Source organism: Oncorhynchus clarkii, chromosome 12 (genome assembly GCF_045791955.1).
Source record: "Oncorhynchus clarkii lewisi isolate Uvic-CL-2024 chromosome 12, UVic_Ocla_1.0, whole genome shotgun sequence".
Taxonomy (NCBI): Eukaryota; Metazoa; Chordata; class Actinopteri; order Salmoniformes; family Salmonidae; genus Oncorhynchus; species Oncorhynchus clarkii.
This window is the reverse complement of record NC_092158.1, coordinates 2,161,904-2,182,599: the sequence shown is the minus strand read 5'-3', so window position 1 is coordinate 2,182,599 and position 20,696 is coordinate 2,161,904. Positions and strand designations below refer to the sequence as shown.

The window sequence follows — 20,696 nt, the reverse complement described above, 5'->3', positions numbered from 1 at the left end:
TGGGGGATCAGCTACATCTGGCCATTCTCCCTGATGGTGTAGTGGGAGTCATGGTAACTGTAGAACACAGGAGCTTGGTGCCACCTTCATTGAGGAGGACAGGATCGTGGTAATGGCTGGAGCGGAATTGGTGGAATGGTGTCAAATACATGGTTTCCAGGTGTTTGATTCGATTCGCTCCGTTCCAGCTGTCATTATGAGCCGTCCTCCCCTCAGCAGCCTCCTCTGCTGTAGAATACATGAATCATAGTTATCACAGTAGACTGATATGATGTGTTTAGAAGAGGAAACAGAGACAGAGAGCTGTGAACTCCTGGTGAAATATTTGGCACATCACCCCTCCACTGATTGGCTGCATCCCAAACAGAAATTATCATATTTTGATGGCATGCAGCATACAGCAGCTAGGGTTTGTTGTGTTGCAAGCTGATAGGGGGTGGGCGGGTTCTCACAAGATGGGGTGGTTGTTCCATGTCCACGTGATGTCAGCTGGCGGTCGGGACTTCACAGATCAATGTGGCATTGTGATCCAACAGGATGTCCGCTGTCTCCAACAGAGTGCTGATGTGAGCAGCATATAGGGAGACATGACTTCACATCCTACATATAAATATGGTACAGTACTTAGTATAGAATTCTGTAGTATACTGTAGAATACTATAATGCAGAATATTATACTATTATGTAGTGTCCCCGGAGTGTTGGAAGTCATAATGTGAGTAACCTAATGTGTGCCTCTTTAAGTCCTCTGAATGCCTCTGTTGACCAAAAAAGCCATTGTCTGCAGTAATCATGAGCCTATGAACCAGAGTCATACTGTTAGCACTGAGACGGTGCACCCTAGTAGGAAGTTCACTGTCAGCTCTAACATAAATAACATGAGCGTATATATTTCTAATATATTTCCATTCTGGTGGGAAGCTGCTATAGACCACCAAGTGCTAACAGTCAGTATCTGGATAATATGTGTAAAATGCTTGATAATGTGTGATATATATATATTTTCTGGGTGATTTAAATATTGACTGGCTCTCATCAAACTGCCCACTCAGGAAAAAGCTTCAAACTGTAACCAGTGCCTGCAACCTGTTTCAGGTTATCAGTCAACCTACCAGGGTAGTTACAAACAGCACAGGAATGAAATCATCAACATGTACTAATCATATCTTTACTAATGCTGCAGAATTATGCTGTAAAGCAGTAATCAAGTCCATAGGATTTAGTGATCACAATATAGTAGCCATTTCTAGGAAAACCAAAGTTCCAAAGGCAGGGCCTAATATAGTGTATCAGAGGTCATTCAATACGTTTTGTAGTGATTCCTATGTTGTTGATGTAAAGAATATTTGCTGGTCTGTGCTGCACTTGACACATTAATGACATTGTTTATTCCAGTTACTAATAAACACCCATTAAGAAAATTACTGTAAAAACTGTTAAATCTCCATGGATTGATGAAGAATTGAAAAATGCTATGCACCCAGAAAATTACTGTAAAAATGAATAAATCATGTGACTAAACAGAACAAGATGAAACGATATTATGGAACAAAGTAACATTATTAGAAGAATGATAGTAAAACGCTGAGAGGTTGAGAGGGATGAAGCAAAATCATGGCAAATTATTCTGGCTGCATAACCAATTGGCAAACCTAATGCAAGTTGAGAAATCATGTTACTAAACAGAACAAGAACAAGATGAAACTATATTATGAAACAAAATTAAATTCTATAAAGAATGATAGTAAAAAGCTTTGGAGCACGTTAAATGAAATTTTGGGCAAAAAGGCAAACTCAGCTCCAACATTCATTGAATCAGATGGCGCATTCATTACAAAAACCACTGATATTGCCAACTACTTTAGTGATTTTTTTAATCGGCAGGATTAGCAAATTTAGGCATGACATGTCAGTAACAAACAGCCAACCAATCAGCCTGTTACCAACCCTTAGTAAACTTTTTGAAAGTTCAACATGCACGGCACTTACACAAATGACGAATGATTGGCTGAGAGAAAATGATGATAAAAAGATTGTGGGAGCTGTTTTGTTTGATTTCAATGTGTTTTTTTTACATTATAAATCATAGCCTGCAGCTGGAAAAACGTACACTACTGTTCAAAAGTTTGGGGTCACTTTTAAAATGTCCTTGTTTTTGAAAGAAAAGCACATTTTTTGTCCATTCAAATAACATCAAATTGATCAGAAATACAGTGTAGACATTGTTAATGTTATAAATGACTATTGTAGCTGGAAACGACTGATTTTTAATGGAATATCTACATAGGCTTACAGAGGTCCATTATCAGCAACCATCACTCCTGTTTTCCAATGGCACGTTGTGTTCGCTAATCCAAGTTCATCATTTTAAAAGGCTAATAGATCATTAGAAAACCCTTTTGCAATTATGTTAGCACAGCTGAAAACTGATGTGCTTATTTAAAGAAGCAATTAAACTGGCCTTCTTTAGACTAGTTGAGTGTCTGGAGCATGAGCATTTGTGGGTTCGATTACAGGCTCAAAATGGCCAGAAGCAAAAACTTTCTGAAACTCGTCAGTCTATTCTTGTTCAGAGAAATGAAGGCTATTCCATGTGTGAAATTAGCAAGAAACTGAAGATCTCATACAACGCTGTGTAATACTCCCTTCACAGAACAGCACAAACTGGCTCTAACCAGAAGAGAAAGAGGAGTGGGAGGCCCCGGTGCACAACTGAGCAAGAGGACAAGTACATTAGAGTGTCTAGTCTGAGAAACACACGCCTCATAAGTCCTCAACTGGCAGCTTCATTGAACAGTTCCCGCAAAACACCAGTCTCAACGTCAACAGTGAAGAGGTGATTCCGGGATGCTGGTCTACTAGGCAAAGAAAAAAGTTGCAAAGAAAAAGCCATCTCTCGGACTGGCCAAAAAAATATATATATTAAGATTGGCAAAAGAACACAGACACTGGACAGAGGAACTCTATTCACAGCAGGTCAGGTCAGAGACATATTATTCACAGCAGGTCAGAGACATTATTCACAACAGGTCAGGACAGAGACATATTATTCACAGCAGGTCAGGTCAGAGACATATTATTCACAGCAGGTCAGGTCAGAGACATATTATTCACAGCAGGTCAGGTCAGAGACATATTATTCACAGCAGGTCAGAGACATATTATTCACAGCAGGTCAGGACAGAGACATATTATTCACAGCAGGACAGAGACATATTATTCACAGCAGGTCAGGACAGAGACATATTATTCACAGCAGGACAGGTCAGAGACATAGTATTCACAGCAGGACAGAGACATATTATTCACAGCAGGACAGAGACATATTATTCACAGCAGGACAGAGACATATTATTCACAGCAGGTCAGAGACATATTATTCACAGCAGGTCAGAGACATATTATTCACAGCAGGTCAGAGACATATTATTCACAGCAGGTCAGAGACATATTATTCACAGCAGGTCAGGACAGAGACATATTATCCACAGCAGGTCAGGACAGAGACATATTATTCACAGCAGGACATAGACATATTATTCACAGCAGGTCAGAGACATATTATTCACAGCAGGTCAGAGACATATTATTCACAGCAGGTCAGAGAAATATTATTCACAGCAGGTCAGGACAGAGACATATTATTCACAGCAGGTCAGGACAGAGACATATTATTCACAGCAGGACAGAGACATATTATTCACAGCAGGACAGAGACATATTATTCACAGCAGGACAGAGACATATTATTCACAGCAGGTCAGGACAGAGACATATTATTCACAGCAGGTCAGGACAGAGACATATTATTCACAGCAGGACAGAGACATATTATTCACAGCAGGTCAGAGACATATTATTCACAGCAGGTCAGGACAGAGACATATTATTCACAGCAGGACAGAGACATATTATTCACAGCAGGACAGAGACATATTATTCACAGCAGGTCAGGACAGAGACATATTATTCACAGCAGGACAGAGACATATTATTCACAGCAGGACAGAGACATATTATTCACAGCAGGACAGGTCAGAGACATATTATTCACAGCAGATCAGGATAGAGACGTATTATTCACAGCAAGTCAGGACAGAGACATATTATTCACAGCAAGTCAGGACAGAGACATATTATTCACAGCAGGTCAGGACAGAGACATATTATTCACAGCAGGACAGAGACATATTATTCACAGCAAGTCAGGACAGAGACATATTATTCACAGCAAGTCAGGACAGAGACATATTATTCACAGCAGGTCAGGACAGAGACATATTATTCACAGCAGTTCAGGACAGAGACATATTATTCACAGCAGGTCAGGACAGAGACATATTATTCACAGCAGGTCAGAGACATATTATTCACAGCAGGTCAGGACAGAGACATATTATTCACAGCAGGTCAGGACAGAGACATATTATTCACAGCAGGTCAGGACAGAGACATATTATTCACAGCAGGTCAGGACAGAAACTTAGTATTCACAGCAGGACAGAGACATATTATTCACAGCAGGACAGAGACATATTATTCACAGCAGGTCAGGACAGATACATATTATTCACAGCAGGACAGAGACATATTATTCACAGCAGGTCAGAGACATATTATTCACAGCAGTTCAGGACAGAGACATATTATGTCAGAGACATATTATTCACAGGAGGACAGAGACATATTATTCACAGCAGGACAGAGACATATTATTCACAGCAGGTCAGGACAGAGACATATTATTCACAGCAGGACAGAGACATATTATTCACAGCAGGTCAGGACAGAGACATATTATTCACAGCAGGACAGAGACATATTATTCACAGCAGGACAGAGACATATATTTTAGAGTGGAATCCGTGTATCAAACCTCAATGTCCAGACTCTCTAAATATGTCTCAAGGCCTCTATGGATTCAGCAGTCAGAAGTACAGAGAAGCTTCCCTCTAAGCTGGATAATATATTCATGTTTACATGACTTCTCATGTTAAAATATCATCTTCATCACTTTAGACACTTTTATTCATAGTTACAATCTCTGATAATGATGTAGTATCAGCCTGTAGATTGTAATAATTGATATTTTGTGTGTACACAGTTATAACATTGCACCTCCTACACAGTCATAACATTAAGCGTCCTTGGCTGTTATAACATCACACTTGATCTCCTACATTCAGATACTTGTAGGCTGCTGTTACCATAAACACAAGGTAGCTAGCTACAATAAGGTAGCCAAGGTAGCCAAGTTAAGGTAGCCAAGATAAGGTAGCCAGGATAGGGTAGCCAGGATAAGGTAGCCAGGATAAGGTAGCCAGGATAAGGTGGCCAGGATAAGGTAGCCAGGATAAGGTAGCCAGGATAAGGTAGCCAGGATAGGGTAGCCTGGATAAGGTAGCCAGGATAAGGTAGCCAGGATAAGGTGGCCAGGATAAGGTGGCCAGGATAAGGTAGCCAGGATAAGGTAGCCAAGATAAGGTAGCCAGGATAAGGTAGCCAAGATAAGGTAGCCAGGATAAGGTAGCCAGGATAAGGTAGCCAGGATAAGGTGGCCAGGATAAGGTAGCCATGATAAGGTAGCCAAGATAAGGTAGCCAAGATAAGGTAACCAGGATAAGGTAGCCAGGATAGGGTAGCCAGGATACGGTAGCCAGGGTAGGGTAGCCAAGATAAGGTAGCCAGGATAAGGTAGCCAGGATAAGGTAGCCAAGATAAGGTAGCCAGGATAAGGTAGCCAGGATAAGGTAGCCAAGATAAGGTAGCCAGGATAAGGTAGCCAGGATAAGGTGGCCAGGATAAGGTAGCCAGGATAAGGTAGCCAAGATAAGGAAGCCAGGATAAGGTAGCCAGGATAAGGTAGCCAGGATAAGGTGGCCAGGATAAGGTGGCCAAGATAAGGTAGCCAAGATAAGGTAGCCAGGATAAGGTAGCCAGGATAAGGTGGCCAGTATAAGGTGGCCAGGATAAGGTGGCCAGGATAAGGTAGCCAAGCTATGAACCTGCCAGAGGAAGCAGAGCTAGCGGCCAGGGGGACTGGGGGTTACTTTGAGCCACAAGAACAAAACAGACTGTTGAGAAAACGTATCAATTTAAAGTGTACAGAATTAAGATTCAAAACATTTAAATGTGTCAATGTACAGCGCCGTGAACAAGTCTTTCCGCCTTTCTACATGTCTCTCCCCTTGCATATTTCTGACATCAGATCTTCAACCATAACCTAATATTAGATAAAGGGAACCCGAGTGAACAAATAGCACAACAATTACATACTTAGTTAATTTATTTCATAATCAAAGTTATGCAACACACAATGCCCCTGTGTGAAAAAGTAATTGCCCCCTTGCACTCAATACCTCCTCATGCGTTTTACACACACTGTATATAGACTTTCTTTGTTTCTACTGTGTCATTGACTTGTTTATTGTGTTATTGGCTTGTTTATTGTTTACTCCATGTGTAACTCTCTGTTGTTGTTTGTGTTGAACTGCTTTGCTTTATCTTGGTCAGGTCACAGTTGTAAATGACAACTTGTTCTCAACTGGCCGACCTGGTTAAATAAAGGGTTAGAGTTATATACATAAATACCTGGTTAAATAAAGGGTTATATATATAAATACCTGGTTAAATAAAGGGTTATATATATAAATATCGGGTTAAATAAAGGGTTATATATATAAATACCTGGTTAAATAAAGGGTTAGGGTTATATATATAAATACCTGGTTAAATAAAGGGTTAGGGTTATATATATAAATACCTGGTTAAATAAAGGGTTATATATATAAATACCTGGTTAAATAAAGGGTTATATATATAAATACCTGGTTAAATAAAGGGTTAGGGTTATATACATAAATACCTGGTTAAATAAAGGGTTAGAGTTATATATATAAATACCTGGTTAAACAAAGGGTTAGAGTTATATATATAAATACCTGGTTAAATAAAGGGTTATATATATAAATACCTGGTTAAATAAAGGGTTAGAGTTATATATATAAATACCTGGTTAAATAAAGGGTTAGAGTTATATATATAAATACCTGGTTAAATAAAGGGTTAGAGTTATATACATAAATACCTGGTTAAATAAAGGGTTAGAGTTATATACATAAATACCTGGTTAAATAAAGGGTTAGAGTTATATATATAAATACCTGGTTAAATAAAGGGTTATATATATAAATACCTGGTTAAATAAAGGGTTAGAGTTATATATATAAATACCTGGTTAAATAAAGGGTTAGAGTTATATATATAAATACCTGGTTAAATAAAGGGTTAGAGTTATATATATAAATACCTGGTTAAATAAAGAGTTATATATATAAATACCTGGTTAAATAAAGGGTTATATATATAAATACCTGGTTAAATAAAGGGTTAGGGTTATATATATAAATACCTGGTTAAATAAAGGGTTATATATATAAATACCTGGTTAAATAAAGGGTTATATATATAAATACCTGGTTAAATAAAGGGTTAGAGTTATATACATAAATACCTGGTTAAATAAAGGGTTAGGGTTATATATATAAATACCTGGTTAAATAAAGGGTTATATATATAAATACCTGGTTAAATAAAGGGTTAGGGTTATATATATAAATTCCTGGTTAAATAAAGGGTTAGAGTTATATATATAAATACCTGGTTAAATAAAGGGTTAGGGTTATATATATAAATACCTGGTTAAATAAAGGGTTATATATATAAATACCTGGTTAAATAAAGGGTTAGAGTTATATATATAAATACCTGGTTAAATAAAGGATTATATATATAAATACCTGGTTAAATAAAGGGTTAGAGTTATATATATATAAATACCTGGTTAAATAAAGGGTTAGAGTTATATATATAAATACCTGGTTAAATAAAGGGTTATATATATAAATACCTGGTTAAATAAAGGGTTATATATATAAATACCTGGTTAAATAAAGGGTTAGGGTTATATATATAAATACCTGGTTAAATAAAGGGTTATATATATAAATACCTGGTTAAATAAAGGGTTATATATATAAATACCTGGTTAAATAAAGGGTTAGGGTTATATATATAAATTCCTGGTTAAATAAAGGGTTAGAGTTATATATATAAATACCTGGTTAAATAAAGGGTTAGAGTTATATATATAAATACCTGGTTAAATAAAGGGTTATATATATAAATACCTGGTTAAATAAAGGGTTATATATATAAATACCTGGTTAAATAAAGGGTTAGGGTTATATATATAAATACCTGGTTAAATAAAGGGTTATATATATAAATACCTGGTTAAATAAAGGGTTATATATATAAATACCTGGTTAAATAAAGGGTTAGGGTTATATATATAAATACCTGGTTAAATAAAGGGTTATATATATAAATACCTGGTTAAATAAAGGGTTAGAGTTATATATATAAATACCTGGTTAAATAAAGGGTTAGGGTTATATATATAAATACCTGGTTAAATAAAGGGTTATATATATAAATACCTGGTTAAATAAAGGGTTATATATATAAATACCTGGTTAAATAAAGGGTTATATATATAAATACCTGGTTAAATAAAGGGTTATATATATAAATACCTGGTTAAATAAAGGGTTATATATATAAATACCTGGTTAAATAAAGGGTTATATATATAAATACCTGGTTAAATAAAGGGTTATATATATAAATACCTGGTTAAATAAAGGGTTATATATATAAATACCTGGTTAAATAAAGGGTTATATATATAAATACCTGGTTAAATAAAGGGTTATATATATAAATACCTGGTTAAATAAAGGGTTATATATATAAATACCTGGTTAAATAAAGGGTTATATATATAAATACCTGGTTAGATAAAGGGTTATATATATAAATACCTGGTTAAATAAAGGGTTAGGGTTATATATATAAATACCTGGTTAGATAAAGGGTTATATATATAAATACCTGGTTAAATAAAGGGTTATATATATAAATACCTGGTTAAATAAAGGGTTATATATATAAATACCTGGTTAAATAAAGGGTTATATATATAAATACCTGGTTAAATAAAGGGTTATATATATAAATACCTGGTTAAATAAAGGGTTAGAGTTATATATATAAATACCTGGTTAAATAAAGGGTTATATACATAAATACCTGGTTAAATAAAGGGTTAGAGTTATACATATAAATACCTGGTTAAATAAGGGAGAAATAAAAAAATAAAAATAAAAAACTAGTTGTCACACCTTTAGCTGCAACGATTCAAACACTTCCTGTGGTTATTGATCAGTCTCTCACGTCGCTGTGGAGGAATTTACTGTAGCTGCAACGACGCCTACCAAACACTTCCTGTAGTTGTTGACCAACCAAACACTTCCTGTACTTGTTGACCAACCAACCACTTCCTGTGGTTATTGATCAGTCTCTCACATCACTGTGGAGGAATTTTGTCCCACTCTTCCATCCAGAACTGCTTTAACATTTTGGGGTTTTCAAGCATGAACTGCTCATTTCAACTCCTGCCACAAGTCTACAAGTCTAAAAAAAAGCAGGTTCCTTTAATCTAATACATCAGGTTGAAGATCTAATAACATTCTGTATCAAAAAAATATGCTAAAATATAGAAAATGAGGAAAGGGGATGGCTGGGGATACCTTTTCGCGGCACTGTATATATACACTTAATAAAAAATGATGAGCTCTTTCCATGACAGACTGACCAAGTGAATCCAGGCAAAAGCTACTGTAGGGTTCCCGAAGACCCTCCCCATTATTGATTAAGGAGACTTTACGATCGATATGTTTTGCTGCGGGCCTTATAATAAGATACTGTTGCTATGTGTCTAAAAACCTCTGCCACTATACGTTGCACAAGCCATCTATATTAGTCTTTGTGGTTAGGCCCTGGCTGTTGTGAGGGTGTGCCTGCAGGCTGGGTCTGAGTCAGACTGAAACTAGATAAAGAGAAGTAACCACTGTCTTGATATTTTTGATCTTGTATGACAGTAGACAATTACAATACATTTCAGAGAAGCTACTGTACCAGGTCACCTTATAAGGTTCAGCTTATTGATACACACATACATTGATGTAGGGGATCAATACCACCAGGAAGTGATCACCTGTATAGGGATCACCTGTATAAAAGCAGCGGGCCCTTAGGTGGGGCGCAGAACTTACTCTGAAACATGCGTGCTGTTTTTCGTTGTCAACTTCTGTCTGCAATTATTTAATGCAAAGGTTTGATTGATTTACATATAGATCATATTGTCTGACTACTGATTTCACCAATAAGCCAAATATTGACAAGGAACCCCGACACCTTCTGTTATCAGTGGAAATTAAGTGGAAGGAGGATTTTTAACACTGTGTACATAAACACATAAACTTAGATTTTACAGGTATAATGAGACAGTTTTCCATGGCATGGCAGGCCGGGTTATGGGGACCAACCTCTCTGCAGTCCAGTGCCCCCGATCAGCACCAGGAACAGGATCGGTAGCAGTGGAATGCGTTCGATCAGCTTCATTCTGATTCCGAGCTCTCCGATTCGCCCGGACCAAGTATTCTCTGTCCCATGTCATCGGCTGGTTGGTGTGTGTCTGTTGTTCAGGCTGCCGTTTCTTTCCTGTCTGGTGTTAGCAGGCTGTAATAGTGCCTGTGTGTAGCTGTTGTAGAAAAGTCAAACGCAGGACAGCAGATATGAGTAAATAACGTAATTTACTCAAATATTAACAAAAACAAATACACACAATAAATCGAGCCCACAATAACGGACCGTATTACAAACAAACAATCACTCAAACAAACACACATGGGGGAACAGAGGGTTAAATAATGAACAAGTAATTGGGGGATTGAAACCAGGTGTGTAAGACAAGGACAAAACAAATGGAAAATGAAAAGTGGATCGGCGATGGCTAGAAAGCCGGTGACGTCGACCGCCGAACGCCGCCCGAACAGGGAGAGGGACCAACTTCGGCGGAAGTCGTGACACAGGCCTGGTCTCGGTCCCTGCCATGCTAGCTGACAGCTCTGCGTTAGTTAAAGGGGTCTGGTCTGTGAGGAGAAAGGACAGTAGCAGCTGCTGAGTGACTCCTAGGTTGCCTCCCTAAATACACCCTATTCCCTATATATCCTATGTTCCCCTGTCAAAAGTAGTGCACTATAAAGGGAATAGGGTGCCATTTGGGATGAACGCATCAATAGATTATACAGCAGTGATATCACACCAATTGGTACTGCATCATTTAGGCATCGAGGTCAATTCATTTGTGCAACATATTTAAGGTGGCGTTTGTAGTTTCTAAATTACACAACATATTTACACCCCAAATAAACCAAACTGCTCAAGGACTGTCAGACACTCATGCACTAACGGGGATGTACACACACACACAAACACACACTCAGGCACATGAACACGCACACACTCAGGCACATGAACACGCACACACACACACTCAACCCCTCTATAATAATGTGACTCTAGCCTGTCCAGGCAGCCTTTGTGCGTGTGTGTGTGTGTGTGTGTGTGTGTGTGTGTGTGTGTGTGTGTGTGTGTGCGTTGCCGCACGGCCTGCTGTGATTAATTGTAGGCAGGGAGGGAAAGACATTTCAGAAAGCCTGTTGTCTGCTCCTCATTCACACAGCCTTCTAGGGGTATTGTCATGAGTTTTGGTTTATGTGCGTGTGAATGTATAAAAAGGGAATTCAATTCACTGTCAAATTCACACAAAAAAAATTCAATACAATATTGCAACGTACAATGTGTTCAGTTCACTACCAGCCTTCAAAGTTTAACACAGGACATGAGGAGTATAATACCCAATAATAGGATTATTATTGCCGACAGATTAGGTGAACTCTTTCTCACAGTACAGTAGGGAGCTGTCTATATTCCTTCATCCATTAGCAGGCTGAAACAACATGTCAGTCTGGCAATAGTTAAACACTCCCCACAACTTAGACACTTCCTGTGTGTGTTGACTGAGGCATGCACTCACTTTAACATGTCAACATCACTGTACTGCCCTCGTGTGGCTGATTAGAGATCTACACACTGCACTGAGAATAGATTTACAAGCTCTTCATTAGTTTTACTGGAGACTTGCATTAGAACATTTCAGCACCCTCTTCGGACTGACTAGAAAGACGATACACAGCCCTATTAACTTTTCACTGCCCTCCAGTGTAGAAGCAGGTAACTAGACCCTGCACTGCCCTCCAGTGTTACAGAAGGTACCTACACCCTGCACTGCCCTCCAGTGTTACAGAAGGTAACTACACCCTGCACTGCCCTCCAGCGTTACAGAAGGTAACTACACCCTGCACTGCCCTCCAGTGTTACAGAAGGTAAATAGACCCTGCACTGCCTCCAGTGTTACAGAAGGTAACTAGACCCTGCACTGCCCTCCAGTGTTACAGAAGGTACCTACACTCTTCACTGCCCTCCAGTGTTACAGAAGGTAACTACACCCTGCACTGCCTCCAGTGTTACAGAAGGTAAATAGACCCTGCACTGCCTCCAGTGTTACAGAAGGTACCTCAAATCAAATCAAATCAAATCAAATCAAATTTTATTTGTCACATACACATGGTTAGCAGATGTTAATGCGAGTGTAGCGAAATGCTTGTGCTTCTAGTTCCGACAATGCAGTAATAACAAGTAATCTAACTAACAATTCCAAAACTACTGTCTTGTACACAGTGTAAGGGGATAAAGAATATGTACATAAGGATATATGAATGAGTGATGGTACAGAGCAGCATAGGCAAGATACAGTAGATGGTATCGGGTACAGTATGTACAAATGAGATGAGTATGTAAACAAAGTGGCATAGTATAGTATAAAGTGGCTAGTGATACATGTATTACATAAGGATACCATCGATGATATAGAGTACAGTATATACGTATGCGTATGAGATGAATAATGTAGGGTAAGTAACATTTATATAAGGTAGCATTGTTTAAAGTGGCTAGTGATATATTTACATCATTTCCCATCAATTCCCATTATTAAAGTGGCTGGAGTTGAGTCAGTGTCAGTGTGTTGGCAGCAGCCACTCAGTGTTAGTGGTGGCTGTTTAACAGTCTGATGGCCTTGAGATAGAAGCTGTTTTTCAGTCTCTCGGTCCCAGCTTTGATGCACCTGTACTGACCTCGCCTTCTGGATGATAGCGGGGTGAACAGGCAGTGGCTCGGGTGGTTGATGTCCTTGATGATCTTTATGGCCTTCCTGTGACATCGGGTGGTGTAGGTGTCCTGGAGGGCAGGTAGTTTGCCCCCGGTGATGCGTTGTGCAGACCTCACTACCCTCTGGAGAGCCTTACGGTTGAGGGCGGTGCAGTTGCCATACCAGGCGGTGGTACAGCCCGCCAGGATGCTCTCGATTGTGCATCTGTAGAAGTTTGTGAGTGCTTTTGGTGACAAGCCGAATTTCTTCAGCCTCCTGAGGTTGAAGAGGCGCTGCTGCGCCTTCTTCACGATGCTGTCTGTGTGAGTGGACCAATTCAGTTTGTCTGTGATGTGTATGCCGAGGAACTTAAAACTTGCTACCCTCTCCACTACTGTTCCATCGATGTGGATAGGGGGGTGTTCCCTCTGCTGTTTCCTGAAGTCCACAATCATCTCCTTAGTTTTGTTGACGTTGAGTGTGAGGTTGTTTTCCTGACACCACACTCCGAGGGCCCTCACCTCCTCCCTGTAGGCCGTCTCATCGTTCACTGCCCTCCAGCGTTACAGAAGGTAAGTAGACCCGGCACTGCCCTCCAGCGTTACATAAGGTAACTAGACCCTGCACTGCCCTCCAGCGTTACAGAAGGTAACTAGACCCTGCACTGCCCTCCAGTGTAGTAGAAGGTAACTAGACCCTGCACTGCCCTCCAGTGTTACAGAAGGTACCTACACCCTGCACTGCCCTCCAGTGTAGTAGAAGGTAACTACACCCTGCACTGCCCTCCAGTGTTACATAAGGTAACTAGACCCTGCACTGCCCTCCAGTGTTACAGAAGGTACCTACACTGCCCTCCAGTGTTACAGAAGGTAACTACACCCTGCACTGCCCTCCAGTGTTACAGAAGGTAAATAGACCCTGCACTGCCTCCAGTGTTACAGAAGGTAAATAGACCCTGCACTGCCTCCAGTGTTACAGAAGGTACCTGCACTGCCCTCCAGCGTTACAGAAGGTAAGTAGACCCGGCACTGCCCTCCAGCGTTACATAAGGTAACTAGACCCTGCACTGCCCTCCAGCGTTACAGAAGGTAACTAGACCCTGCACTGCCCTCCAGTGTAGTAGAAGGTAACTAGACCCTGCACTGCCCTCCAGTGTTACAGAAGGTAACTAGACCCTGCACTGCCCTCCAGTGTTACAGAAGGAACTTTAAATGAGCCAATGATTTTAGCTGTTCAAGAACATATTCTAATTTTCTGTTGTTCAGTTTCGGAACTGGACAGCAATACGCCCATGGGTAAATGTCAAGTCCCATCAGTGTTTGTTTGAAGTAGAACAATACTATGAAGGGACTCATACTGAGAGGACTGATTTGCCGGTGGCTCTGAGGGAACTGTTAGCCTCCTGTCACAGTTGTTGGCCCACTGTATGTGTGGGGACATTTCTGTTGACAGACTATAAAACGCCTAGATCCAGTTAGAACATAGGCTCCTTTTCTCCTTTTCAAAGATGAATTACGCCCCATTCCCACCTCCACCCCTCAGCCCCAGCTAACTCCATTCCCACCTCCAGCCCTCAGCCCCAGCTAACTCCATTCCCACCTCCAGCCCTCAGCCCTCAGCCCCAGCTAACTCCATTCCCACCTCCAGCCCTCAGCCCAAGCTAACTCCTTTCCCACCTCCAGCCCTCAGCCCCAGCTAACTCCATTCCCACCTCCAGCCCTCAGCCCCAGCTAACTCCATTCCCACCTCCAGCCCTCAGCCCCAGCTAACTCCATTCCCACCTCCAGCCCTCAGCCCCAGCTAACTCCATTCCCACCTCCAGCCCTCAGCCCCAGCTAACTCCATTCCCACCTCCAGCCCTCAGCCCCAGCTAACTCCATTCCCACCTCCAGCCCTCAGCCCCAGCTAACTCCATTCCCACCTCCAGCCCTCAGCCCTCAGCTAACTCCATTCCCACCTCCAGCCCTCAGCCCTCAGCCCTCAGCTAACTCTATTCCCACCTCCAGCCCTCAGCCCTCAGCTAACTCCATTCCCACCTCCAGCCCTCAGCCCTCAGCCCTCAGCTAACTCCATTCCCACCTCCAGCCCTCAGCCCTCAGCCCCAGCTAACTCCATTCCCACCTCCAGCCCTCAGCCCTCAGCTAACTCCATTCCCACCTCCAGCCCTCAGCCCTCAGCCCTCAGCTAACTCCATTCCCACCTCCAGCCCTCAGCCCTCAGCTAACTCCATTCCCACCTCCAGCCCTCAGCTAACTCCATTCCCACCTCCAGCCCTCAGCTAACCCCATTCCCACCTCCAGCCCTCAGCTAACCCCATTCCCACCTCCAGCCCTCAGCCCTCAGCCCCAGCTAAATCCATTCCCACCTCCAGCCCTCAGCCCCAGCTAACTCCATTCCCACCTCCAGCCCTCAGCCCCACCTAAATCCATTCCCACCTCTCAGCCTCAGCTAACTCCATTCCCACCTCAAGCCCTCAGCCCCTGCTAATTCTAGCCATCCCCAGCCCCAGCTAACTCCATCCACAGCTATCCCAGCCAAAGCCAACTCCAGCTATCCCAACCATCCCCAGCTCCAGTCTTCCCCAGTACAAGCCATCCACAGCCACAGCCAACCCCCAGCTATCCCCAGATCCAGCCAACTCAAGCCCAAGCCAACACAAGCCCCAGCCAAATCCAGCCAACCCCAGCCATCCCCAGCCTCAGCCAACCCCAGCCGTCCACATCCCTCCCAGACCCCAGCCATGCCCAGCAAACTCCAGCCCCAGCCATTCCCAGCCATCCCCAGCCAGCACTAACCAGCCTCAGCCAGCCCCATCCCCAGCCATCCCCCAGCCAACTCCATCCCCACCCGCAGTTATCCAAGCCCCAGCCAATCCCCAGCGCATCATCCACAGCCATTCAATCCCCAGCCATCCCAAGACCAAGCCATCTCCAGCCATCCATCTACAGCCAAGCCATCTCCAGCCATACCCAGCCAACTCCAGCCATCCATCCCCAGCCAACTCCAACCATCCACAACCATTCCCAGCCACCCACCCACCGCCAGCAACAGCCCACTCCAGTCCTCCATCCCCAGCCATACCCCAGCCCGCCTACAACTCCAGCCATCCACAACCATCCCCAGCCACCCCCAGCAAACACCATCCAAAGCCCACCCCAGCCTTCCTCAGCCCCAGCCATCCCCAGACCAAGCCAGCCCCCGCCATCTATTTCACAGCCCCAGACATACCCAGCCATCCCCTGTCCCAGACATCCCCAGCCAACTCAAGCCATCCACAGCCATCTTCCAGCCACAGCCACCCCAAGCCAACTCCAGCCCCAGCCATTCACATCCCAATCCCCAGCCAACTCCAGCCATTGCCAGCCCAGCCAGCCCCCAGCCAACTCCAGCCAGCCCCCGCCATCCATACCCAAGCCCCAGGAAACTCCAGTCCCAGAACCCCCAACTCCATCCCCAGCCAACTCCAGCACACTCCAGCCATCCACAAACACCCCCAGCGAACGCCATCCCAAGCCATCCACAGCCCAATCCATCCATTCCCCAGCCATGATTCCCCAGCCAACCCACGCCATCTATCCACAGCCCGAGCCATACCCAGCCATCCCCTGCCTCAGACATCCCCAGCCAACTCCAGTCATCCACAGCCATCGTCCAGCCAAACCAAGCCAACTCCAGCCACAGCCATCCACATCCCCAGCCAATTCCAGCCATCCCCAGCCAACTCCAGCCATCCATCCCCCAACAATTCCCATACATCCCCAGCCACCTCAAGCCAACTCCAGCCCCAGCCATCAACATCCCGAGCCAACTTCAGCCACAGCTACCCCAAGCCAACTCCAGCCCAAGCCATCCACATCCCCAGTCCGAGCCATCCCCAGCCATCCCCCAACTATCCCCTTCCCCAGCCAACTCCAGCCATCCCTCCCCAGCAATCCCCAGCCAACTCCAGCCCCAACAATCCCCTCCAACTCCAGCCATCCCCTGACCAAGCAAGCCCCCACCATCTATCCACAGCCCCAGCCATACCCAGCCATCCCCTGCCCCAGACATCCCCAGCCAACTCCAGCATTCCCAGCCTGGCCAACTCCAGCCATCCATCCCCAGCCATACCCAAGCCACAGGAAACTCCAGCCCCAGCCATCCCCAGCTCTATCCCCAGCCAACTCCAGCCATCCACAACCATCCCCAGCCATCCCAAGCCATCCATCCACAGCCATACCCCAGCCCCAGCCAACTCCAGCCCCAGCCATCCCCAGCTCTATCCCCAGCCAACTCCAGCCATCCACAACCATCCCCAGCCATCCATAGTCAACTCCAGCCCCAGCCATCCCCAGCCCCTCCAACTCTAGCCCCAGCCAACTCTAGCCATCCACAGCCATCCCCAGCCTACCCCAGCCAACCCCATCAAGACCCAGCCATACCCCAGACCAAGCCAGCCCCAGCCATCTATCCACAGCCCCAGCCATCCCCAGCCAATCCCCAGCCAACTACAACCAGCCCCAGCCACCTCCAGCAAACGCCATCCCGAGCCATCCACAGCCCACCCCAGCCGCAGCCATTCCCCAGCCATGATTCCCCAGCCTTCCTCAGCCCCAGCCATCCCCAGACCAAGTCAGCCCCCACCATCTATCCACAGCCTCAGCCATACCCAGCCATCCCCTGCTCCAGACATCCCCAGCCAACTCTAGCCATCTCAGCCATCTTCCAGCCACAGCCATCCCCAGCCACCCCAAGCCAACTACAGCCATCCACATCCCCAGCCAACTCCAGCCATCCACATCCCCAGCCAACTCCAGGCATCCCAAGCCAACTTCAGCCCCAGCCATCCACATCCCCAGTCCGAGCCAACTCCAGCCCCGGCCATCCACAGCCATCCACATCCCCAGTCCCAGCCATCCCCATCACCATCCCCAGCAAACTCCAGCCATCCATCCCCAGCCATCCTCCAGCCATCCATCCCCAGCCATCCTCCAGCCAACTCCAGCCCCAGCCCCTCCAACTCCAGCCCCAGCCACCCACAGCCCCAGCCATTTCCAGCCATCCTCTGTCCTAGCCATCCCCAGCCATCCCTCAGCCATCCCCAACCCAAGCCAGCCCCTGTCATCCACCCATACTCTGTGGGTTATCAGCCCCTTCTCTTCCCTGAGCAAGAGGTCAACATACCCTCGGCCCAGATGTCCATCGGCGTACCTTGAAGAGAGCCCGGTCTGCTCTTCTCAAGACCACCTCGAGACATCGTCGACAAGCTTGACCCCGGCTCCCCGCTATCATCTCGGGCAGAGGGTATGGCTGTCTACGCGGGACCTGCCCCTCCAGGTGGAGTCTCGGTAACTTTCCCTCCCATTTTATTAGTCCATTCTGCATCTCTAACACCCACCCGCGTTCCAGCAGGTACCTCTCACTGGTCATCATCAAAGCCAACTCCTCCTTTGGCTGCCTTTCCTTTCAGTTCTCTGCTGCCAATGACTGGAACGAATTGCAAGTTGGAGACTTATATCTCCCTCACTAACTTTAAGCATCATCTATCTGAGCAGCTCACAGATCACTGCACCTGTACATAGCCCATCTGTAAATAGCTCATCCCCATGTTGTTTTTAATTTACTTTTTTGCACACCAGTATTTATTCTTGCACATCATCATCTGCACATCTATCACTCCAGTGTTAATTTGCTAAATTGTAATTATTTCGCCATTATTGGCCTATTTATTGCCATACATCTTACTCCATTTGCACACACTGTATATAGACTTTTATGTTGTGTTATTGATTGTACTTTTGTTTATGTGTAACACTGTATTGTTTTTGTCGCACTACTGCTAGTGTCACTGCACATATAGAATCCTAGGTTCTGGAAATGACACAAGCGATCTCCAATCAATCAATATAAATGGTTGCGTGTGTGTTTGGCAGAGGGTATTGCCCGAGTCAGGGGAAAGTGTAGCTCTGTGAATTTCTTGCACAGAAACTATTATTTGTCAGAGAACACTATTTGTAGATCAGTGATTCTACACCTCACTTTGCTCAAGCTGATCCTCACCAATGGACTTGGATGTTATAGCAAAAATAAGTCAATTCGGGGCAGTTAGTTTGTCTTGCAAAGGAGAGCTAGGTGCAGAAGTTGATCTGATGTATTAACAGGCGAGTTAACCATTACTAACGGGCAGTTAACTATTCAACGGTGTCAGAAAGTACACCACAGACCAGACAGTGAACTGGAAATGTGTGGATACGTTGAATCTGGTCATATAACCTCATATTACAACCTGGATCAGTTTATTTCAATCAACTAGCTCATCAACATAGCAGGGCAACAAGTTTCCAGTTATCTTCTTTCACTGACCTGGCTTCATCAAATAATGTTATGCAGAACTGGGCCAATACAGGCACCACGCAAATAACCTGGGCCAATACAGGCACCACGCAAATAACCTGGGCCAATACAGGCACCACGCAAATAACCTGGGCCAATACAGGCACCACGCAAATAACCTGGGCCAATACAGGCACCACACAAATAACCTGGGCCAATACAGGCACCACGCAAATAACCTGGGCCAATACAGGCACCACGCAAATAACCTGGGCCAATACAGGCACCACGCAAATAACCTGGGCCAATACAGGCACCACGCAAATAACCTGGGCCAATACAGGCACACCGCAAATAACCTGGGCCAATACAGGCACCACGCAAATAACCTGGGCCAATACAGGCACCACGCAAATAACCTGGGCCATTACAGGCACACCGCAAATAACCTGGGCCAATACAGGCACCACGCAAATAACCTGGGCCAATACAGGCACCACGCAAATAACCTGGGCCAATACAGGCACCATTTAAATAACCTGGGCCAATACAGGCACCACGCAAATAACCTGGGCCAAAACAGGCACCACACAAATAACCTGGGCCAATACAGGCACCACGCAAGTAACCTGGGCCAATACAGGCACCACGCAAATAACCTGGGCCAATACAGGCACCACGCAAATAACCTGGGCCAATACAGGCACCACGCAAATAACCTGGGCCAATACAGGCACCACGCAAATAACCTGGGCCAATACAGGCACCACGCAAGTAACCTGGGCCAATACAGGCACCACGCAAATAACCTGGGCCAATACAGGCACCACGCAAATAACCTGGGCCAATACAGGCACCACGCAAATAACCTGGGCCAATACAGGCACCATTTAAATAACCTGGGCCAATACAGGCACCACGTAAAGAAATATGGGCTTAAAGATTTTTTTAAACACCAGGCAGTTTAGGCTTCATGTTGTGTGACTTTGCCTGTGAGATGATGAAGACAAAATGAATGGAATAATTTTTTCATTCATTTCTTTTCAGCTCTTTAGTAATGGACATGACAAAGTGGTTCTCAGAGACAATGCCTGTGAACAACATGTCAACATGGGTGTGAATTTATTTTGGACTAAATGGATAATTACTTGATGATTTTGTTTAAATGCCCTGACGAGGACATATCACAGTAAATGCTGTACGGTCA

General features: G+C 44.1%; 1 protein-coding gene across 1 annotated transcript; it reads left to right on the top strand.

Annotated features, from left to right (window-relative positions):
• The first annotated feature begins 14,468 nt into the window (after window positions 1–14,468).
• On the top strand, window positions 14,469–17,526 carry LOC139421806 (uncharacterized). Its single transcript, XM_071172926.1, has 3 exons — window positions 14,469–14,472; window positions 15,184–15,353; window positions 15,703–17,526. The coding sequence occupies exons 1-3, from the start codon at window positions 14,469–14,471 to the stop codon at window positions 17,524–17,526; spliced, it is 1,998 nt and encodes a 665-aa protein (XP_071029027.1).
• Window positions 17,527–20,696: the final 3,170 nt, after the last annotated feature.

What these genes read in the sequence shown, in the direction of transcription:
- LOC139421806 (XM_071172926.1), top strand. An exon ending in CCTCCAGCCCTCAGCCCTCA is followed by an intron (nt 15,354 to 15,702) that starts GCCCTCAGCTAA and finishes CTCCATCCACAG; the next exon opens with CTATCCCAGCCAAAGCCAAC.